Below are 24187 nucleotides of genomic sequence, written 5' to 3'. Positions count from 1 at the left end.
ATTGAAATTTAGCTTGTCCACATTCCTCCCAAAGGCTCCACCGGAAAATCTATTCCTCGCTTCTTCTAGCTACCAGGGGCTGCCAGCACCTCTATTTTGTGGCCATATCACCTCTGGCTTCCGGTCTCTCTACTCAGTCTTTCTATCATGTCCTCCTGCTAGGTGATTCTCTCTTCTAAGGCCACTTGTGATGCTTCAGAGCTCATCCTGACAATGCAGTTCCTAAATTAATCACACCAGCAAAGACTTGGCTCTAAAACAGTAAGAGTTCCAGGATGAAGACTGGCTGTCCATGGGAACCATTATCAGCTATGACAGCTGGCAAGGTGACACCATCTTCATTTAGAATAGGAAATCTGAAGTCCAAATCCAGCAGGTGCTGCCATAATCATAAAAGCTTTGATGGGGGGAAGCCATGCTGTGGAGTCCAGGGACACGGGGAGCAGTGGTGACTTCCAATTGTGAGGCTTTTTGACAGTGTTATAACCTGGGCTGGTGACAATACCCCAGGTCAGTCAAGGTGAGATGTGTTGACATCTGGGCAGATGCTCTATGAAGATCGACCCAGTTGGCCAGAGAGGCTTGGACCCTCTGGACCGTGACATAATGGGGATTGACGGCAGAGCTGGATGAAGTTTCTATAACCAATCCATCCATGGCTGAGACAGAAGCATTCTTTAGCTATCGATGAGCATGCTCACAAATGGAAACACCAACAGTGTCTAAAAGCTGGAACATTATTGGAAAATGATTAAAAGAATGAATAATTTGTGTTGAAATCTGTATCCTTCTGAGATAGTTTGATGATGTTGTAGAGTGCAGAGATGTTTTTTTAAAGTATCAGATCATATATTCATCTTGACGACATCCTCCTCTGTGGCAGTTCTGAGGCAGGTGTACTTGGACTCCAGGGCACAGGATGTTCAGAAGAGAATGGATGCAGCCCCCCCTTCCCCCTAAGCGCTGTCTCCCCAATTCCCTCAGTTACATTCAGGTGGCTGCGTGTTCTCTGCAGGGCCCCTTAGTTCTTTGCTTGTCCCTATCATTCTGGAATACATTATGGCACAATCTTGTCTCTACCTCTCAAGAGCTGATAACATCAAGGCAAAGCAGGGTAGGGTAGAGGGAGGCAAGCAGGGCCACCGGATGCAAGCAGTGCCCAGGCTCTGTGACCACCGGGCCTCGGCTTGAAGCACTGTTGTCCCGTCATTGTGAGTCTAGCCAGCCTGACTTCCCAATTCTGCTGTGTGCGGGGATGATTAAAAGAGCCCTGCTGTCATGTGAGTAAATGGGGAGAACACAGAATGTGCACCACGTGCTCTCAGGGGTCACTTCTGACTTGTGGGATACCTTGAACCTTTCTATAGCCTTTCATTTATACACAAGCATATGCACTAAGGAATTCAAACCAATGCTGCTGATTTAAGGGGGAGAAGCAAGACAGTGCATGCAATTGGTGGTGTGCATCTTGCTTCTTCGGGTCTCAGGACAAAACTGCCAGAGGCATAGAGAACAGTTCTGACCCAATGACCTTCTCCTAGCATCAAGAACTACTGTTTCTAAGGCCAACCCTGCACAGATACGGATGAGTTTATCAATACCTTTGCAGGCATTGCTGACATTCCAACTGTGTAGGTGAGTGAATCAAGGCACATGAGAGGGAGGGACTATGTCAAGGCCACACATGCAGAATTTGCCTCTGAGCTGGAGAGTCCAAAGCAGTGGTTCTCAACCAGTGGGTTGTGACCCCTCTGGGGGGATTGAATGACCCTTGCACAGAGGTGCTCATAGCAGCTATCTTGCATGTCAGATGTTTACATTACTATTCGTAACAGTAGCAAAATTACAGTTATGAAGTAGCAATGAAAATAATTTTATGGTTGGGGGTCACCACAACATGAGGATCACAACATTAGTGTTTCAGGAGGCCTTGCTGGTCAGAGGTTGTGGTCTATCATGGTCTGGCAGCTTTCTCCAAATGCTCAGCAACATGCCGCCCCCTTCCCTCAGCGAGACTTCCTACTCTCTACCTGCCCTAATCTGGAGAACGTCCCTGGGCCCAGAGGACTGACCTTATCTGAAAGCTGCTCTAACCCTTGGCAGTTTCCTGCTAGAAGTTTCCCCTGCTGCACGTATGGTAACTAAGACTTATACTAGGAGCTTTGCTATAGGACCCTGCTGCCATATACAAAGTCTTACTGATAGAGGCCTGCCACTTAATGCAAATTAGGAGATTCCCCAGCCACTGTCCCCAGCCTTTATATTTCCTTTTCTTTCTGGAAAGAAAAGGGGAATTGTAACACTTAGACTGTCTCCCCAGGGAGCTGTCTCACAAGCCATCAAATCCTGCCCACTCCTTCGGCTCCCTCGTCCCTCACAGATGGCGGCGGTTAACGAGGAAGAAGCAGAGCCACACATCGGGAAGGTTGAGAACCACTGCCTGGGTTCCACACCTCTCCCAAGTACAAACCCCGCTCTGGGATAGAGGCCTACTCTCAGGTCATTTCTTCACTGCCAGGAGGAGCCAGGAGCCCTCCAGTCAAGGCTGATTTCCTCTGAGAGGAATTTGCCACTGGTGCACATTATCAAGTGGGAAGCACCTGGCCCCGTGGCCGAAGAGGCCACAGTTGTACATGCTGTGGAAAGTAGTGCCTGATGGTGGAGAAAGAATGGGCTAAATTGTCTCCTTGGCTGAAAGGTTCACTGGCTCAGGGGCTGTGGGCAAGAGGTAATACTGGAAAAGCAAGATGAAGGGTGGACTTGGTTTCCGTCCTACCACTCATTGTTTCACTTATTTTGAGACAGCCTCAGATAGCCCAGGATGACCTAGAACTTCTGATCCTTTTGCCTCCACCTCTGGAGTGCTTTGAATACAGGTGTGAGCCACCACATCTGGTATATGAAGGAGCGGGGACTAAACCCAGCATTCTAGGCAAGCACTCTACCAACTGAGATGCATCCCCAATCCCTTCTTTTCTGGGACTACAAAATGAGGGGGCTGCTGGGCCTCACATTCTCTGAGTCTCCTAATTCCTCAAATGAAGAGCCTATGCATAGAGATACTATCCCTGAGCATTAGAAACAGACTCCCACTCTGTGGAGAAAGGATGGAATTTTGCCTTGTCCCTTTCTCGGGCTAAGTCTGGTGTTTTTATCCCCCTCAAAATAACCTTTGAAAGGACACCTGCAAACTGCAGGGGTGGCCCTTCTGTGGAGAGAGGGCGTCTACTCTGTGGGACATCACCATTAGCCTTTGGAGAAGAGACCTGCTGTGCGCATGCCCACAGCAGGTTTAATGCAGGCTCCTGGGAAGACTGAATGCCAAGAGAAGGCCAAGGGCACCTGCGGGATGGAGGGCATTGTGTACCCCGGGACTCCACGCCTCCAGAGCCCCTTAGCCGGGCAAGTAGTGACTCACTAGACAGCCTCTCCTGGCTTTGTGATGATTGTTGACATGGCTCATCAGGTAACCTTCAAAGCTTTACTTGGATGCTTTGTCCAAGTACCAAGGCAGAGGAAGCTGACTTTTTAAAAATATATTTTATCTTTAATTGATGCATATCCATTGTGCGCATTTAAGGGAGAGAGCGTGACATTCAGCGCACACAGACCGCAGTGATGACTGACAGGCATATCCATCAGACACTTAGGTATTGAGGACGTTCACTATCCTTTCTAGAGTTACTCCGAAATAATGAGCAGCTGTCAATCACAGTTATCCTACCATGTAATAGAACGTCAGAAGCTGTTCCTCCTATTTGACGGCACTTGTTGACTACCTTCCCTCTATTTCCTACTCTCTCCAGGCTCACGTGACCACAGTTTTTTTTCTTTGAAATTAACTTTTTAGCTCCCATAAATATGGAAGTATATATGTCCATCCTCTGAGGTCCATTATAGCTAGGCACTAAAAGGCAAGGGGGTGGGGTGGGGTTAGGAAATCCAAACCTAGGGTTCTCAGGGTGAAACATTTACCATGCAAGTGTGAAGGCTGGGTTGAGATCCCTAGCATCCATGTAAATGCTGGGACAGACATGGTGGCTTGCCTGTAATCCTAGCACACGGGAGGCTGAGACAGGGGATCCCTAGAGGAAGCTGGCTAGCCTGAATAGCTAAATTGTTGAGCTCTAGGTTCAAATAAAGAGACCCTGCCTCAATATATAAGGTGGATAATGATTGAGGAAGTCATCTGACATCAGCTTTTGGCCTTCACATGGAGACACACACACACACACACACACACACACACACACACACACACACACACACACACACACGCATGCACATCCCCCCCCACACACACCCTACCTACTCACATGAAAAAAAAATATATCAGAGCTCATCCCCACCCTCCATTTCAGACACGTTCAGGGCTCCTGTACAGATGATGGCAATATATTCTTGTAGTGGAACCAGGAAGAGTTCTGGGATGACCGGAAAGGGAAGTACAATCAGGAGTCCTCAGAGAAAAGGCATACTGGGTACCGTCTGCCCGAAGAACACTAGATTGTTGCCATTTCTCACGTCAATCCCAGGTGACGGACTGGCAAGCAGCTGCTCAGATGTCTGTGCTGAGAACTGTAGGGCTGTCTGTGAGCCCTGCCAGAAGGAGAGCTATGCTAATTCCCAGAATGCTGTGACAGCCCAGCACAAACAGGGTGGCTCAAAAGTGACAGAATGTGTTCTCTCGCAGCTCTGTAGACAAGAAGCCTGAAGTCAACATGTTTGCGGGACCATGCTGCCTTCAGAAGCTCCAAGGGAGGGCTTGTTTCTCCCAGCTTCTGGGGTTTATTGGCTTACGGCTCCATCGCTCCCATTCCTGCCTCTGTCTCCACACAGGCTCCTCCTTTTGTGTGTCGCCGTGTGCTCAACCCTTCTCCTTTCTCTCAGAAAGACTCCAGTCAACGGAGTTAATCAAGGATGATTGCATCTTGAGAGCCCTAACTAATCACCACCCATGAAGAAGACGCTACTTCTAAATAAGGCGTGTTCTGATGTTGATGTTGGGGGGGCCACTATTCCACCCAGTTCCAGGGGGGCCACTATTCCACCCAGTTCGAGGGCTATAATGGTCGAGCAATCTTGACCAGGGTACAGGGATGCCAAATATTAGTGCCCATATTGTTCCCCTGTTGTGTTCATAGCTTTATAGACGGAGGAACCGGGATCCAGACAATAAAAGAGTCTTGCCCAGAACCATAACATAAGGGCAATGCAGGAGATGAGAAAAAGAATGAGGATGTACAGGTGGGGAAGAGTTACAGGGGAGAAGTGGGATGGGGAAGGGTGGGGATGCATTGGCAGTTCCCTGTGGCACCGAGAAGGGCACCTTGGCATTTGAAACCGCTATCCACATAAGAGCTACACGGAGGAGTAAGAAAAACGATAGATAACTAGTCAGCCCGAGAGACGACTCAGCCGTAAATCCTTTGCCTCGATGAGCCTGGGGACCTGAGTTCAATCCCCAGGACCCATGTAAAAATGCCAGGCATGGTGGTATGACTCGGTTATCTGAGAGCCGGCAAAGTTCACTGGCCAGCTAGCCTTAGCCTGCTTGGTGAGACTCTAGGCTGAGAGACTTTGTCTCGGACAGAAAGCAGACAGTGCTTGAGGCTGCGCTCTGATCTCTACACAGGTATAACATGTACACGTACACACACACACACACACACACACACACACACACACACACACACACACACACGCCAACTAAAGAGAAAATACAGGACCATCAGAAGGATGTAGTGTTGTTCTGGGGATCAACCTGCAGAATACGGCTCATTTTTGGCCGGAGGAACCAAAGCTCCTCTCACTGGGCGAAAGCCTTCTCAGACTGGTCCCTGAAAGCATTGTGCGTAGATGCCTGCTGGTTGCCATGGTGAATGATGCTGATCTGAAGAAATGAATAATGTGAGCGTTGGGGGCGACAGTGGGATTACTCAGTGGTGAGAGAGAGACCGAGGAAGCCTAGTGCGGAGGAGGGAGAAGCGCATCATCTCGGACTTGGTCCATTCTCTGAGGAAGAAGTCTAACCGCATATACTGCGAGCATCAGGTAAGAGACATGAATGGCTGTCTTGGAAATGAAAATGGCTTTTCCTTTCACACTGCCTGGAGAAGGGCCAGGCTGTGGGAACCGAACAGCTAAAACCAGGAAGAGCTTAAAAACAGAAGGCAGGAAGAAAAATAAATACGGGTGGTGGTGGTGGATTTATCTCTGGAAGCCGAAGATGCTGCTGGCATTCTCAGTAGCAGCTCTTAAAGATGTCTGCTGCAGGGAACCCAGGCTATAACATAGCCAGCAGCAGAGGAGACAAATAGAGGGAAAGGCATGCGTGAGGCTAGGATTCCCAATTACCCTGATGGGAGGGTTTTACAGAGCGTGGTGCTGTGTATTATAGGGTGTGAATTCCGCCCCATTTATGGCAGTTGGAAGTGTGTTTGCTGGACGTGGGGGTCCATGGGTGGGGAGGTGAGCATATATGATGAGACCAGGGAGGGAGAGTAAATCAGTCTCCTTGCCGACAGGCATCTCTTGGAAGGATCTGCACACACCTGTCCCATCTCTGTCATTTCCCATTTACTGGGCAGACATTCCCAGCCAAATGGAAAGGAGTGATTCCCTCTCCCAAGCATTTCACTGTCTTTAGAGAAGAAAATCAAGGCTTGAAAAACTACTTCACACTGTCCCATTTTTTTCCCCCATGGCTCACCTACCCTGATAACACAAGCATAAAAACAGACATCAGTTTGGCTTAGCATTCACTCTGGGCTACAGTCTGACCGACTGCTTTTTACAGTGCATTTCAATCTACAATGCAAATCTGCACTCTGGCTGGAGAGGAGGAATGGAGAACAAGGCGGGGGAGCCGGTCACCGGAACATAGACAGGATGCCTACCGTTGTCCCTAGATCTTTGATCAGGGGAAATTCAGAGGGGCAGTTTTCTCTCTCAGACAGAATGAAAGAAAAAAACCAAAAACCTAATGTCGTTCTGTTAACAAAGCAGTAAGGCTGGCAAGCTGAACAGGTCTCATCTGGCTTGTCCAGCCACACAGCCACCAGGGCACTTCATCTGGCAGTAACGTTCTGTTTTTAAACCCCGTGGCTTTGCAGAGAAACCCAGTGGCTAAGTTCTCTCTCCTCCTGTTAGCTGAGATGCCAGGCTGCTCATCTGTAAGATGGGAGTGGAGTCTATTTTCGTGTGAGAAGTCCTCTAGCAGAGCCTGGATTCAGCAACTGCTCACTTGCTCTGTGAGTGCTTAGACCAGAGGTTCTCAACCTGTGGGTCCCAAACCCTTTTGGAGGTTGAAAGACTCTTTCCTAGGGGTTGTCTAAGACCATGGGAAAACATAGATATTTATGTTACAATCCATAACAGTAACAAAATTACAGTTATCAAGTAGCAACAAAAAAATTTGTGGTGGTGGTGGTGGGGGCTTACCAAGGCATCCTCATGCATCAAAGGTATCAAACTGTATCAAAGGGTCGAAACATTAGGAAGGTTGAGAACCACTGGGTTAGATAGTCACAAGTCATGGTACCAGGACTATTAGAAGCTAAGCTATCCTGGGAGCTGATGACCTTGACCTGAGAAACTAATTTCTTGGTACCTTGGATTCTGATAAAACAAAACGCTAACAGAAGCTCTGAGGTGGTATCGCGGCAGGAGGGTGCCGCAGTGAATCTTCACTAGCCATGGGAAACACAGCTCAGTCTTAAAAAAAAATAAATAAAAAGAAATCAAACCAGCCACTGGGCGGAATGTTCTAGGTAACAGCTCATAGCACACGCAGCAGAGTCAGGAGATCAGAGAGAGACTGATCTGAGAATCATAAGGTAGGCCCTCTAAGACTCTACTGATCTCTCTTCACATTGCCTGTGTTGGTAAGGGTTGGGATCAATGTTGTTAAGTAATGGATTTCAGCCAGGATGGGTATGGCTGGGGCCAAGTGGGTGCATCTTAGGCCTGAGAACCACAGCTTTGTCATGAGCCAGCCCTCATTCCCACCTGTATTCTACCACTTGTTAGCTGGCTTACATAGCTTAACCTCTGGGCCTCCAGTTTTTGGTCTGTGTAACAAAGGCAGTATTTGTGGGATGTCACTCTTCACTGTGATCTGGTTCCAGAACCGGGATGAACATTGAGGTTGGGAACGTGTCTTACACAGGAGCCATCATCTCCTGGTCGTCCTCAGAGCCTTGCTTGGAGGACTATTACCATATTATGTACAGGCCCAACTGGAACAGTATCTTCTCCGGCTATCTGCGCTACAGCTTCCATCACGAGGAGAAGGTGCCTCGAACCATCACCTCTGTGGCGTTGAAACACCTCGCCCCTTCCACTCTCTACTTCCTCTGTATCAGCTGCAAGAAGGCTGCCTTCCCATACAGTCACTACTGTACCATGTTCCACACCCTGGATAAGAGTCCACTGGCTGCCGGGGGCTCCCTGGTGGACCCCCAAATTTCCCTTTGGGTGCTGATGGCCATCCTGCTGGCCTGCTTCACTGCTGTGTTGGCCTTCATCTGCCTCCAGTTCTGGTGCATCCGCTGTCATGAGCCTCGATGGTCTTACAGAGCTGGCCACTTGGAGGAAGCCAATGGGTTGGTAAGATGGCCCGAGGAGGCCCCAGTCCTTGGTCAGAGGGAAGAAGACCTGCAGGGGCTCCCCCTGGTGGAACTGCCACGCAAGAACTCTGGGGCCAGAGAAGAAGCTGAACCAGAAGCAGAAGCCAACCAGGATGCCTTGGATGTGGTGGCCTTAGCTAGAGAAGGTGGTAACCAACCAGCCATACTGCCTCACTATAGAGCGTGAGCAATGGGGAGGAGATGGCCCATTTCACATAGCCTAAAATGCTGTCTTTAGTGTGTCCTATGTGAACATTTGTCTACAGGCCACCCGCTTCTCTCCTTTCAAATGACAGTGCTGTATGGATGAGTGGGGTTGGATGGATGCCAAATGACAACGGTCCCCAAGCTGGAAAACACAGGCCCTCGAGGTATGTCAAGGGCAAACAAGGCATTGCATTAGTGTTGTCCATTTGGAGGCCTAGTCAAGAACTGCAGACCTGGTTTCAATATTAAAATCACCGTGGCTGCATCACAGAGAGTAAAAGTCGCTGGACCTGAGTCTGAGACACTAGAAAGAAATGCGGAGTCAGATGTGGACCCTGAGAATCTTTGGAAAAGGATGAAAGCCCCGTTCTAACTGTCAGGCAATCGCACACCACACCCTGCACCCCCAGGTTCATTTTTTTTTTAAGCCACAGACTGGCTTATCTTTAACAGCTAACACCTTTTATTTAAATTGACCACAGATTTAAAACACAGACCCTTAGAAGACAGCCTTGTATTACCCCATAAACAAAAATCCAGGCCCCTCTTGTTATAAATAGAACAGATGTAAGAATACATACAACAAAATAATATTAAATTTGATGACGACTTCTGTCTGCCAATGCCTCTGGGCTTAAGACCATCTCTCTTGTGTCTGAGCAAAAGGGAGGCCAGCCAGTGCTGAAGTGACCAGCATCAATGCTAATGTAAGTGGCTTTCCTTTACAGAACAGAAGGTTTGAAAGAGGATTGGAAAGGGAAGCATGTGTTTCAGTGTGTGGACCATGTCTGTGAGCCACCTCAAATGCTGTCTGCCAGCCCTCCCCACCCTCTTTTTGGTGGGTTTGGGAGTGGAATCTCACTGCATAGTCTTGGCTGACTGGAACTTGCCATGTAGACCAGGCTGTCCTTGAACTCACAACAGTCCTACTGCCTCGGCCTCTCCAGCATTCGAACAGTTGAGCGCTACCACACCTGGGTTACAAGCTTCTCTTTGAAGCTCTTTTTGTTTTGTTTGAGAAAATGACCTTGAAAAGTCTGACTCCTCTGGAGAAGACACCTGTGCCCTCTAGCATCCTCCTCATACCTTGGAAGTACCCCATCCAGATCTTCTCTGGGTCAACCACACTTCTAAACCCGAAGCTCTCTTGACCTCACACACTGTATTCCTGTAAGCTTTTCTCTGCTTACTTGGAAAATGGGATCAAAGGTGGCTGTTTTTGTTCTGTTGCCTCTTTTTTTGGTGGGAGACATGTTTCACCCTTATGGTGGCTTTCTTTATTCCTCCCACATGAGCCCGTATCATAATTCAATCTATACCTATTGTGACACTGGTGGGACTTGGTGAAAACTATTCCTTACCACACAGGTGGACATGGAATTATAGGTAGGTATAGATTATGTCTCTTCACCCCGATATACACTAATAGGCCAGACATGGGTTACCCGTGGGGGTAATTACTTAGAATGAAGGTGTGTATGTGAACAAAAGCCACATAAGGAAGAGGAAATCATCTTCTCAGAGACAGCCCCAGCCATCTACAATGGCCTTCAAGCTCTGTCTGTACACCCCTTATATTCACAAAGTCCCAAATCCCAGAATCACCAAGCAAGAAATGGGAGAAACTGGAATGCCACAAGGAGAAGCCCCATATACCCATTTACCCACCAAGCTCGGCACGCTACTCACCCCTCTCCTCAGCTCCCACCCGATTCCCCAACCCCCAGAGCTTTGTTCACCCCATCCCTGCTAGCTGTGAACCAATAAAGATGGATGGATTTGTCATGGTTTGTGCTTGGCTCTCAATGGACCTCTTGGACAACACAGCCTCTGACTTTTCTGATTCTGGGAACACCTTTCTATTTGTATTTTTCACACTCTGTCACAGGTGGCATGGGCCGTGACTAATTACCTTGGATCCATAGAGGTAATAAGGCTGGACGTTGGCGGGTTTATCTCGTTGTGGTTCTTGGGTGAAGGGGATGGCAGTTCGGACAAAACTAGAAGAAAAGAGACAGAGAAGCAGTGAACTGGGTCCCAGAGACATCTTTCAAGGGACAGGAGACTGCAGTACCCCCCCCCCCCCTCCCCGCCACTCCAGCTGCAGCATGTCCTAGATGGCTGCCTACAGAGCAGCTGCATTCCTCTGATACCTTCCCTCTGATTACTATGAGCTTTCCCATTCTTCTTGAAAAAAGGGGCCGGGCGGTGGTGGCGCACGCCTTTAATCCCAGCACTCGGGAGGCAGAGCCAGGCGGATCTCTGTGAGTTCGAGGCCAGCCTGGACTACCGAGTGAGTTCCAGGAAAGGCGCAAAGCTACACAGAGAAACCCTGTCTCAAAAAACCAAAAAAAAAAAAAAAAAAAAAAAAAAAAAAAAAAAAAAAAAAAAAAAAAAAAAAGAAAAAAGGGAAAACTTGGAGCCCAGGAGGCACGAAAAATCAGGGCGTGCTAGGTCTGAAGATGGCCTTCTCTGGGGCTTCAGTTTGGTTTAAATGCTTAGTCAGTAAACACTCTGTAAAGAGCCAGGCAGAAAATCCTTCAGCTTTGCAGGCCAGATGTCTCTACAGCGAGGACTCAGCTCTGCCCCTGAGCATGAACACATCACAAACAACAGTACGCCAGTGAATATGCCTACGTTCCAGCAGAACTGTGAGTTCGAAGTCATCTTCAGGTCATGACTATGCCTCTTTGGATTTTCCCCTAACCACCCGTTAAAGATGGCGACACTGGGCTGGGGAGACGGTTCAGCCGTTAGGCACTTGCCACATCAGCACGAGGACCAAAGTTGGGATCCCTAGATCCCATGGAAAAATGCTCAGGGGGTGCAGCTGCTCCCCTATAGTTCTAGCCTCAGAAGGTAGAAGGTGAACTCAGGTGATCCCCAGAGGAGGGCAGTGAGGCAACCTAGCTGAAGAAGCAAGCTAAGGGTTGACTGAGAGAGCCTGTCTCAATGAATCAGGTGGAAGAGCTAGTGAGGGAGATTCCTGTCATCAACCTGGGGCTTCCATGTAGGTGCTCATGCACATGCATGCACTCCCACATACTTGTGTGCCCACACATATTCAAACATACACACATGTAGACAACATGCACATGCAAAAATGGGAGGGGGGTGGACGACGACAATGTATCTCCCAAATGAAGGTGGCCACACCATTCTCAGTACACGGGCTGTTCATAGACAGTGTCCATTCACGTACTGTCGTCACGGCTCATGACAAGAGAGGGTATAGAGTTTGGGGCCAGGCTTGAGTTTGTAGCCCTGACTCAAATGTGCCATAAAGTCACATCTTTATGAAGCTGGCCTGTCTTGCTCAATGCACAGATTCAGGTACATCTGTGTGCAGAGTATTCCCGAATCCTTCTATTCATTCGATGTGGATTCAGCTCACACCACCCTGATCCAGGCTCCAGGGGTTCAAAGACTGCACCTTCACATTCCCACCCATCCACCTGCTCTCTCCCTTGGTTTGTGAACTCAGGTAATAGGGCTCTATGTGAGGAAAAGGATTAGATCTTAGCTCTACTTCAGGGCCTGCCCCAGAGCTATGGGCTCCTTCTAGAAGGAGAAGTTCTTCTCCGCAGAGAGGCCTGTTTTGCACTTACATGTCCAGGCATGTGCATGTCCTGACAAATGTACCATGTGATCAGAGCATCGTCCTTCATCAAAATCTCCCAGGTGATGCTCCTTTTATGGCCTATGGTACCTATGTCTGTTCCTACTGTATCTTTCATGGCTGCTGTGGGGGGTTCCCTGCATGTGTGAAGGCCAGCAGGGAAATGATTCAGATGAGGTGAGAATTAAATTCGGGATTAGCCAGACTTTAGTTAGCCAGTGCTGGGTCAAAACTCCGGGAGTCTGACACCAGGCGGTTTATTTTTTACACATTTAAACAGGTGAGACTGGAAAAAAGTTTCCTTGTGATAATTATCACAACAAAGCTTTAGGCATGGCTACATAGAGACTCTCAGTGCAGGTCTTTAGCAAAGCATTTGTGACTTTTCCCACAAGAATGGGCTCTACTGACTGAGGAACAGTGCTCAGGATAAGGGCCTCAGGAAGAACAGTTTGTAATAAGCACAATAGCAAACTCTTTTTGCACAGTACGTGGGACTTCTTTCACGAGGGTGAGTTCTGTTGACTGAGAAACAATGCTCAGGATGCTGGGGGATTCGGTGAGGACTGGCTTTACAGACTAGCAAAGATTACCAGGTATTAACACATCCATTCCCAGCCTTCTGGATGGAAAACAGCTGTCAGTATCTTCTGCTGAAGAAAAAGCCTGCGTGTTTAACAATTCTGGTTTCTCTAGTGCTCATCTGTGAGCTTGCACCCTCTGCAGGCTGCCTCTATCTATCCTTTATCCACTTGTAACTCCCTTAGTGTTACCCTCATCCCTGCTTCTTACTTAGGTAGAAGTTTTGCCCATAATAGACTTCTGCTGTTTGCCTTACTTATTCCTGCCGATATTTTACAACTCACCTCCAGCATCACCTCCTTGGAGGAAAAAGCCTACACTGAGGTTTGCCATATTCCCAGACTGGGCCAAGTCTGGTTAGAAGGCTCTAAGCAGCTGGATGGCATCTGGTTGCTCACCATGGCATTGTTACCCCCAGGACAGAGCCTATAGCAGCTCCAGATAAACACTTGTCACAGGAATGAACAGAAGTGCTAGGAACATTTAAGAGGCAATTGACCATAACCTCCTTCCCTGCCCTGCCCAATGGCCCCTGCACAGGGATGCCCTTACCGGTTTGTGGATCCATTATAGCAGTAGTTGGGGAGGAAGTCAAAGTTCAGCTCCCAGAAGACATGCAGGGTGATGCGGCCATACGGGGCAGACACATTATGATTGGCTTCTCGGAACATGGCGTCGAAGCTGTCCAGTGTCATGTGCTTACAGAGGAGTCGGTGCGTGAGGCGGTTAATCTCCAGCAGCCACTCTAGCTCCTGACAGAGAGAGAACCCGAGGCTGTAAAAGCAGTGCAGGTCACACACACACACACACACACACACACACACACACACACACACACACACACACACACACGCTGCACATTTCTTACGTCTTGGGAGACCCCCCTCAGACAACCTCTGGATCTCCCATATAAGGACTAGAACTCCCTGCAGTGGCACAGGACAATGTCCCCTTCTTCTGAAACTCTTGGGACAGGAACCTGGAAGATCTCTGACCATCTGCAGCCATGTCTATGTGCTTTCTGGTTTCCTAATCGCTGAGGGAAAAGCCTGTCTCTTAGTGTCAGCGTCATATGTGATACTGTGACTACATTTCAATAGAGGTTATTTCTCTGTCCCGCAGAAAATGCTAAATAGGAGCTACCCCCTACTTAGGGCTAATTATTCAGCTGGAATATGACATTTCTAAGTTTTTTAGATCAACCATCATCAAATTTTAGCAGTGTTGTATGGTTTAGCATAATTAGTACATTCTAATTATATATATTTCAGTATTGCGCTGTAGTCCTTATACATGTGAAAATTTGGGTTTTGAGAAGATGAGTAACTTGCATTCAGATCTAGGAACTGGGCTCCAAGGTAACATTCTTAAGCACGGTCAAAATCATTGGAAGCCGGGAGGTGGTGGTGCATGCCTTTAATCCCAGCTCTCAGGAGGCAGAGGGAGGTGGATCTCTGTGAGTTCGAGGCCAGCCTGGTCTACAGAGTGAGTTCCAGGGTAGCCAAGGCAGAAAAACCCTGTCTTAAGAAAACAAAACAAAAAAAATTACCATTGGAATTTTTAAAGGAGGTGTGTGTGTGTGTGTGTGTGTGTGTGTGTGTGTGTGTGTGTGTGTGTGTGTTTTTAGGGATAGAATGCCTCCTATTTTGGACTGCAGGTCCTGAGTCACCCAAGGCACCTGTAGTCTGTACTCAGCCCCAATGACCAGGAACTTGTGTGTGCCATAGGCTCTGATCATTTGGAGTCCCAGCTTCAGGCAGAGGGCAAGCTCAGAGTTCAGGTTTGCAGAGTGGGATGCTGTGTTGGTTGGGTAATAAAATGACGAGGAAACTCTTCTGCTTAGGTTTCATATCTTGTTGTTCTGCAACTTGTCAATCATGATTATCCAAAAGAACCAAAGTCCAAATAGGGAGAAGAAAGCTCAAGTTCTGGGACACCTGAGGCCACTCTGGCCATGCTTTGGTGAAGCCAGCTTTACAGAGTGGCACCATTCTTCCTGTTACAGAGGGGAGAATCAGAAGCTGAGAAGGCCAAGAACATGCCCAAGGCTACACAAAGACTATTAAAAAAGTGCTTGGGATGGCATTCTGGGTCTTTGGATTCCAAATCATGAGTCCTTGATCTCTTTGATACAGCTGCCTAGAGAGATGCAAGAGGTTGGAGGTCCTTTGAAAGGGGAATGTGATATAAAGCCAGTCTGTATATTCTAAAACCATATTGGGATGGCAGGGGCCAGCTTTCCCAGGGAGCTCAGTGAGTCACTGGCCACAAAGATGTGGCTCCCTTCTCACCAGCCACACCCCCCTGACCTGACAAGTCCACTTTGGTAGGGTGAAAGCCTCAGCCCACACTTCGGAGCCTGCAGCTTGTGCTCTGGAATCAGATTGTATGGCTGTAAAGTGGGGACGCAGCTTAAAAACTGCAAACACTAATGGCAACGGGGCCAGACAGGCCAAGAACAGGAGACTAACTGGGAAGGAAAAGGCAGTCTTAGAGGATGGGTTATCTGTGCAGAGTGGAGAACCCATCGTACAGGGCCCAGAGGATGGGTTATCTGTGCAGAGTGGAGAACCCATCGTACAGGGCCCAGAGGATGGGTTATCTGTGCAGAGTGGAGAACCCATCGTACCGGGCCCAGAGGATGGGTTATCTGTGCAGAGTGGAGAACCCATCGTACGGGGCCCAGAGGATGGGTTATCTGTGCAGAGTGGAGAACCCATCGTACGGGGCCCAGAGGATGGGTTATCTGTGCAGAGTGGAGAACCCATCATACAGGGCCCAGAGGATGGGTTATCTGTGCAGAGTGGAGAACCCATCATACAGGGCCCAGAGGATGGGTTATCTGTGCAGAGTGGAGAACCCATCGTACGGGGCCCAGAGGATGGGTTATCTGTGCAGAGTGGAGAACCCATCATACAGGGCCCAGAGGATGGGTTATCTGTGCAGAGTGGAGAACCCATCATACAGGGCCCAGAGGATGGGTTATCTGTGCAGAGTGGAGAACCCATCATACAGGGCCCAGAGGATGGGTTATCTGTGCAGAGTGGAGAACCCATCGTACAGGGCCCAGAGGATGGGTTATCTGTGCAGAGTGGAGAACCTATCATACAGGGCCAGACCTGGTACTTTGACATTCTCTGGTTGTTGCCATGCTACAACAGACTAGGGATGGCAGACCCTACGTATTCCAAAAGAATGCGAAAACTTGGACTTCAAGCATGGAATGGAAGTTAGGAAAAATGTTCCTGGCCTCTGTACCAAGAAGAAAATGAAGGTCAGAGATACAGACTCAGCTCTCTGCTTCCATCTCTTGGGGCGGAGCTGGCTCCTGTATCTCTGTTCCCATTTGCTGTGGATGGGTAACGTGGCAACAGATGTTACAGGTAACTGCTAATGACTTCATTTTTAAGGTCACTGAGCCCTTTTAGCACACTGCTTGGGCTACCCCGTTTGGGGGAAGATAATGAGAGCTGGGGAACAGGCTTGTCCTATGGCTCTAAGATTTTAAGTTTCATACACTTGTGTTAGTGTTAAAAGGATGGACATAAGGAGACAGTACTCAACTCTGCTCATGTTGGGATTGTGACACAAAAGCAAAATGGGAAAATAAAACAGCCAAATGGGCAGCGTTGAGGAACCAGTGGACGGAGAGTGGGAATGAGGAGAAAACGGGGCTAGCCACACTAGAGCGACCATTGGAGGTCAGGGAGATGCCAGTAGACTTCTGAGAATTAAACACAGCAGGGGCTAGTGGGTCAGGAGGTGGGCCTGTGATGCTGGCTGCAGGTTCAGGGGAGCTGGGCCGGTTTACACGAGTCCGCAGTCAGAGCTGGGAGATGGCTGCCATCTGGGAATGCTAGTCTGGTGCTGTCAGAGGTTCCGGAATCAAGATTTCAAGTACACCAGTAGCCAAAACAAAGCATAGCCCACAGCCTGCCAGCCTGTAGCATCTCGCTGAGATTCCATGCTCAGCACGTTTGCACAACAAGGTGACGGACTCCCCAAGTCACAGCAGGGCCTATCTCTTCACACACAGTGACTTCACACACATTTTCCAAGAGTTTTGAATGTGGAGGGCAAGGGCACATTCCTCGGTTTGTTTCTGTCATTGCTGGGAGGCAGAAGCTGCTTTAGCAAAGGCCCACAGGAACCATGCCTACCCCCCAGGAGAGAGGCTCCCTAGGGGATCCTTCCTAGGCCTCACGGAAGAGGATGTTCTGGGTGGGGATCACGGCCTCGTCTGATTAACAAGGGCTTTCACTGAGTGTTTTCGTTTTGTTCTAGCCAAGAGAACATCCAGTATCTTCCAGGCAGTGGGAAGTGGCCATGGACACCTGCCTCCCAGACATGCTCATTAGTAGAAAACAAAAATATACAGATGGACAAGAGAAGGAACTCCAACTCCTACCTCTTGAGAGATAAGCACTGAGGACATTTGAATGTGTACAAAACAGAACTACATCTCCCAAGATAAAGGTGGCTAAGTGATTTCAGGAATGTGAACTATTCTACGATTTTTCATAAGTGACTCAAGATTTAGGTGAGTAAGTGGGACACATCCTGCTAAGAGATGGTGTAGATAGTCCCTCCTCCCCCCACTCTCAGAGAACACTGTAACCCCATAGTGATTTTTCTCTTAAAAATAATAAGCTATTACTTATTAAGTGTTTATCAAGTGCTGGTCCCTCCTGTGGCCTTCCAATGACTCTAATATCTCCTTCACTTTAGAGGTGGGGATTCGTGAAGATACAGAACTTGCCCAAGATCACAGAGCTAGTAACTGTCAGGGACGGGACTGGGCTAAGTCTGTCTGAGCCTGGTGACCTAGTTCAATGCCCTTTATGCTATCTCTTGGAGAAACAATTGGCAGGGGGCAATTCCAACTGCTGTTTTCTAGAAGGGGACAGGTTATTCCTGACTGTGCAACAGGGACAGATGCAAAATGAAAATGCAGGGTCGTGTTCAAAACCGTTCACCATTTCATGATGAGGACACAGCAGAACAAGCAGCCAGCTGCAGAGCCCTTTCAGGCCCTCAGCTACAGCATGCCCTTCAAGTGACCTTGTGCTACTTTCTCTAGCCTATGGGGACTCTGTCTGCTTGCGCTATTCTGTAGAGCCTAAGGACACAGCCAAACAGGGATGCTCTGATCACAAAGATACTCTCCTCCATGCCCCAGACCTGCCTGCCAGTCCATAAGGATGGTAAAATCATTTCCGTTCTATTCACTTCCCCCCCACCCTCCAGCCACTCTGGTCAGGTGTGAAAGAAATCCCCTGCTACAACCATTTCCAACTAGGCATCAATCTGAGACATCCCTGAGAGGAAAGCCTACAGGCCCCCAGTGTCTTACCACAATCGAAGTCAGATCTTCACTCTCAAAGCGGCTGATGGCCTGGTCCAAGGATTTGTACATGGCAGCAGAAATCCGCTGGGTGATGAGTCTGTTCAAGTCAATTGATCTACCCAATAGCTGAAAGGCAGAGGGCAGTGGGGGGGGGGGCGGTTACTTAACATCTACACAGATGTCTGACAACTCAATACGGTGTACTGATGGGAAACTGTACTAGAATTCTAAAGAGCATTAATGGGACAAGAGCTGACTATATGTAGACTGTTGATGGCATCATGAAATCTCTTCAAATGGTCATTCTATGTAACTTATCAATCTTTGTGTATATTATATGTATGTACGGTATATGTATAATGGGTATACATGCTTGTGGGAGTGTGGACATGAGCATGTCACAGCATGAATGTGGAGGGGAGAGGAACTGTGGGTGTTGGTCCTCACCCTGCACTGTGTTTCAGGGCAGGGTCTCTTGTTAGCTGCTTGAGTATGCCCGGGTAGCAGGCCCTCAACCTTCTGAAGACTTGTCCATCTCCAGTCTTACTGTGACAGTGCTGGAATTATAGATGCAAGCGACTGTATCTGGCTTTGCACTGGGGATCTGAACGCAGGCCCTCACTCCTCTGAGCCATCTCCCCAGACCTTTTGTTTTGATTTTATAGGAGAATGTCTTTGTCCTTAGGTAATACTGGCTGAGATGCGCATGGTGAAATATCCTGACAACTGCAATTACTCATAAAAATTTTAAAGAAAATGTATGTGTAGTAACACATGCGCATCCTTTATACACACGATCACCGTAACGTTTGTGAGAGAAGATACACACACGAGAAAGAAAAAACCGAACTCAATATAGTGAAACACTTATCGCCATGAATCTGGCTAGACTGGAGACAGTTGTGCACCTTCCTATTCTGACTTCTCCGAAGGCTTTACATAAAACCTACTGAGGTAAAATACAACTTATTCAGGCTGTGGGAAGAGGTTTGGGGGCAAGCTCCGACCTCCGGTAAATGCTTCTGCTGACACCCTAGATTCAACCCTGAGGTTCATCCTGTGTCTTCCTGTGTTTGATTCAGAGTTTCCAGGGAGCGGTAGCCACCTGAGCAGTGGCCTACTTTGTGTCCTCATGGGAGCGATTTTAAAAGCAAGCATACAAAGAGCTGATTAAAGGGCGGGAAAATATAGCTTAAGATAATTTCCACTGGGACCCACATGGGTATTATTGCAGATGTTATGAAGACAACAGCAACCATTTACTGAGTACCTGCTGTGTTGCTATGTTTCGCTAGGTGCTAAGTGATTCCTCTTAAGTATTACCTATCATAGGATAAATTTCCTCCTAGCAGATCAAGGTCCCACAAGGGGGTCCTGTGGCTGGTTCTGGTGGCATTGCAACCGGTAATGCTCGTCTACTGAGCCTTGTTTTTTTCTCTCCTGGGACTGGACACTGGCCATGGATGTCCAGGGCTTTCAACAGACTCTTTACTGTTCCTCTCAGCATCTTCTTGGCCTCAGCTCTGTTCCGTCACAGAGACGAAGGACCACAAAACCACCACACAGGGATCACGGCACACAGGCTGGTTTGCTACCTGTTTGGCCACCAGCGGGGAGGGCTTGGGGGTCTGTGGTGGTACATGTTGTGCCTTTCTAGCTCAGATTAGCATTTTACAGAGATGGGTGTCCTTGTCCCCAGCAAGTGTTTCCCCCATGTCTGGGGACAAATGTTAACAGAAACCACGGCATAAAAACAAACCAGTTTTGACCTCTCACTTAGCTCGATGCAGTTCATTTAAAGGGGTTGCAGCCCTTTTTGTTTATTTCAGGGGTGGGTCTACCTGTCCCTGTGTGATAGTGGTGATGAAGAAAGGGGTCTACTCAGGATGGCAGACCATGGTGGTCACTGCTTCTCAGGGGCTGGCAGAGAGGAGCCCGGAAGTCTACAACCTGCACCAAAGGATGCTCACTATTGTGTGTAAGGTTCTGAGGCTGCTACATCTGGGTGCAGACCTAAGGCAAGTCCAGGCTATCTCCAGAGTCTATTCCTCCCATCCCTCCCCATTATGGCTTTCTCCCACCGTACCTGGACATGTCTCTGTTTTAGCAGCGTCTCATAGCGGTTGGATGGTGGGTACGGAATGATCACTCCGTAATTCTTACATTCAGCTCTAAAACGTTTATCCAACAGGACACTAGAAGGGAGCAACATGAAACAGGTTCGCTGAACATGGTGGCAAATGGTTTCTCAACAGCTCAGCCACCTCTATGCCAGACCACGGGGTCCACCCAGGAAACATGATCTTAAATATCTCAAACATAACTGTTTGATATCTGCTCTGGACACGATTCCCTGCATTTCTTTCTGGCCATAGGAGCTCAATATGCGAAATGGAATTTCTAAGTTAAAGACTGGCAACCCAGGGTGGAGACCATCATTCTTTTCTTCACTTATGACAAAAACAACTGAGTGTGTCCTTAGTATATTCCAGTGATAATTCTAGGTACCAGGGACAACAAGGTCCTTCCTGTCCTCAGTGTACTGACTTTCCAGTGGATAGACTGATAGAGCAAGCAAAATGATAGAGGAAACAAAATGATTTGAAATAGGAATCATGTGCAGTGTTTACCATTGACTGGATAACACATACCTACATACATAAATGTATACACACAAACTCATATATACACATCACATACAGATACAAACACACACACATTCATGCACATGGACACACACACACATGCCCATATATGCATACACATATGGTTATTTTCAGTGTCACAGCAATCATGTGTACTATTTTTATCCTCCACATTGAGATCAATAAAACAGGTTCATTTGGAGTTAGGAATTATGGGAAGTCTCTGCATGGGGGTTTTATGGGGCAGAAGATGAATGGAAATGATAAGGCCAGGGTAAGGTTATTGTACACAAAATAAGCTTGGTCTATTTGAGAGAAGGAAAGTCAGTCGGGGTGGATAAAGGGAAGAAGGTTTTTGGGAAAACAGGTTCATTACATCAGTCTACAGGCCAGATCTTGTGGGACCACAGAACCCTTATAGAGAGGTAGGATGGATAGATAAACTGGAAGCCATTTAAAGGTTTTAAGTGGGAAAGAGACATATTTAAACTTGCACTGTACAAAGTAGCAGCCACCAGCCACAGTGCCTATGGAATGCCTTAAATGAGACAGGCCCAAACTGAGGTTCACTGCCATATACACATGAGATTTACGAGGCCTTGGAGAAAACAGAGATATCTCTTTAATAATATTTACACTGATTCCATGTTGAAATTTTAGTGGCTTCTGCTTGCTGAATTAAATAAAACATATTATTAAAATGTCAGCTGTTTCTTTCCCTCATTAAAATACGGCTGCTAAAATACTGAAGAGGGCATAGGTTGCTCCCATTTGTGGCAGTGTTTTATTTCAGATGGATGGGATTGGTCTGTGCTACCCTTTCTGCCTAGAGCTTTCTCTCAATTTCCCAGCTTCTTCCAATTTCCACCCCTTTGAAAAAGCTCACACCTTGCAGGGAAAGTTGTTGAGGGCTATTTTTCTCTTCTCTTCTTCTTTTCTTTTCTTTTTGGTTTTTTTGAGACAGGGTTTCTCTGTATAGTTTTGGTGCCTGTCCTGGATCTTGCTCTGTAGAACAGGCTGGCCTCGAACTCAGAGAGATCCACCTGGCTCTACCTCCCAAGTGCTGGGATTAAAGGCGTGCATCACCACTGCCCAGGTGAGGGCTATTTTTCAAATGGGGATATATATTTTTAAAAATGAATTTTTATCTCTGTTACACACACACACACACACACACACACACACACACACACACACACACACACACACGCATACGTGCCTGTGAAAGCCAAAACCGGGCAATGGATCGACCTGGAGTTACTGGTGGTTGTGAACTATTTGATGTGGGTACTGGGAATTGAACTCGGGCCCTCTGGAAGAGCATCAAGAGCTCTTAACCACTGAGCCATCTCTCCAGCTCCCAAGATGAGGAAAATTTACTAAGTGTAGAGAGTCCTCAGGAGGTGACATGCCTGAACTTGTTTACACAGACAATATCAGTATATTCAGGACCAGCATTGTCTTAGAAATGCTGCCCTCCCTGCTGAAACTGCATCCTACCTGATCTGCCCACACCTATGGAGCAACAACTTAGCGATGGATGTATCTTTGTGCTTTCTCTCTGCTTATCGTTTAGAAGTCATTCCCTTTAGTCAGTGCATATCCTGTGTAATCATCTCGTGTGCATTGCATGTCAGCTCCTATCTGAAACGGGTCAAGCCTGTCAGAGGAGAATGGAGCCAATCACTTCCATGGGGTGCGGGGGGTGGGGAGCAACTGAGCTAGGGACTTGCTCTTGGGATTGCTGATTAGTCCATCCGGACTTCCATCGAGAACCGCCCGGCCCATTGCACGTTTTTTAAAACCCAGGAATTCATTAGGGACGGGGTGGGGGGAGCGGGGGTGTGAGTTAAATCAGTATCTTCCAGGAAATACCGATACGCCTAAAAACCTGACGCATCTCCAACTCAAACTTCTCCACACGCCCATCCTTACACACTTTAAATACATTCTCTGTGGATTTATACTTTCAAAGAGTGAAGTTGAAAAATAAAAATCAAGTCAAGCTGTGCTTCTGAAACCATTTCGTGGCAGTATATCCCTCTCCAGGATCTTCAAGGTTTATGGTGCCAGGGCACGCAACCCGCCCTCTAGTGGCCTGGATGAGCCACTGCCATGGAGTAACTAAAGCTTCTCAGCTGCCAGGTGAAGGCATGCAAGCTATTATTTTTGTACTTCCCCCACCAAGGCTTTGACAAGAAGTTCCCTTTGCCTGCACACTCTGGACCCTTCCTTCACTTTGTTTTACTTAACTCCCTAGACACTGCTTCCTTAAGATGGCCTCGACCAGCTCAGGTTTACCATGTATTCATGAACTTCCTTCATTACTTTCCTTCTGTTGAACTGTAGACCTCATGGAGTATTTGGACACTACCTACCTATTCTCCTTTACAATGTGTTTCAATGCCTGGACCCATGGAAAGTGCTTGATTTTCCTGAAGTTCTGAACAAGGGAGGAGAGGGAATCCCGTCTTCCAGGCACCAGGCTGATTAAAGGATGCTACGTACAGCCTAGGCTCCCCTACCTGCCGGCCATGGCTTTGTAGTAGGCAAAGATCTGGTCTGCCAGCTTGTAGACAAACTGATCAAAACACAGGTTCACCTGGTGAAGAGAAAACAGGGAGGTCAGTGGTTCCTGTCTGGATTAATCGCAGAAATGCGGACAGTTGGGCGGGCTCTGGGGCAGGTTGACTGAAGTGCATTCTGGGGCAGCAGGCTGGCTTTGAGAGAGGTAAAGAAGCAAGCACCTGTGGCCTTGCAGAGGCCAGGAGTTTGGCCCTTCGCTTTCAATGTCTTCAGTTAGTTACTGGCAGAGCCAAAGTTCAAAAGGGCCCCAGGAACCAGTCCCCCACTGCTCCCGATTGGTCAGGAAACGCAAAGGAAATCGCCCCCTCTCAGGTCCTGATTACCCCTAGCAGCCCGCTAACCCGAAGACTTTGTCTCCTCCTTGTATTTGATTTTCCTTGCTCTGCAGAGTTAATTTTGAGAATGTCCTTAGAAACAGAAATGTCCCTTTCTTCAAGTTTTCCTTAAAATCTGTCTGGTTTTTAATGTACAAAGTCTTGCACGACAGTGTTTCATGATATCACAGGAGACTATGAAGTTCGGAAGGAGGGCAAGGTCACACCTGACATGGAACATCAGAGCCACATCTTCC

The 24187-nt window shown here is 47.9% G+C and overlaps 2 protein-coding genes across 5 annotated transcripts in view; one reads left to right on the top strand and one right to left on the bottom strand.

Annotated features, from left to right (window-relative positions):
• Positions 1 to 24187, bottom strand: part of Cyfip2 (cytoplasmic FMR1 interacting protein 2) — a 121533-nt gene that overhangs the window by 38808 nt on the left and 58538 nt on the right. For all 4 annotated transcript variants that reach the window (XM_052758355.1, XM_052758353.1, XM_052758356.1 and 1 more), the window contains 5 exons: positions 23556 to 23632; positions 20472 to 20580; positions 18392 to 18511; positions 13591 to 13790; positions 10750 to 10837 (listed from right to left, as the gene is read on the bottom strand). In XM_052758355.1, the coding sequence (XP_052614315.1) occupies positions 10750 to 10837; positions 13591 to 13790; positions 18392 to 18511; positions 20472 to 20580; positions 23556 to 23632 (594 nt within the window). The remainder of the gene's footprint in view (positions 1 to 10749; positions 10838 to 13590; positions 13791 to 18391; positions 18512 to 20471; positions 20581 to 23555; positions 23633 to 24187) is intronic.
• Fndc9 (fibronectin type III domain containing 9) lies at positions 4328 to 10622 on the top strand. The gene is made up of 2 exons (XM_052758357.1): positions 4328 to 6054; positions 8130 to 10622. Exon 2 carries the CDS (start codon positions 8137 to 8139, stop codon positions 8815 to 8817), a length of 681 nt encoding a protein of 226 aa, XP_052614317.1. The 5' UTR covers positions 4328 to 6054; positions 8130 to 8136; the 3' UTR covers positions 8818 to 10622.

This window comes from Peromyscus californicus, unplaced genomic scaffold (assembly GCF_007827085.1).
Source record: "Peromyscus californicus insignis strain IS unplaced genomic scaffold, ASM782708v3 Scaffold_3__1_contigs__length_106647218, whole genome shotgun sequence".
Classification (NCBI taxonomy): domain Eukaryota; kingdom Metazoa; phylum Chordata; class Mammalia; order Rodentia; family Cricetidae; genus Peromyscus; species Peromyscus californicus.
Note: the sequence above shows the minus strand (reverse complement) of the source record. Positions and strands in the feature narration are given on the sequence as shown.

Excerpts from the sequence above, each read along its gene's own strand:
- Fndc9 (XM_052758357.1), top strand. The coding sequence starts at position 8,137 with ATGAACATTGAGGTTGGGAACGTGTCTTACACAGGAGCCATCATCTCC.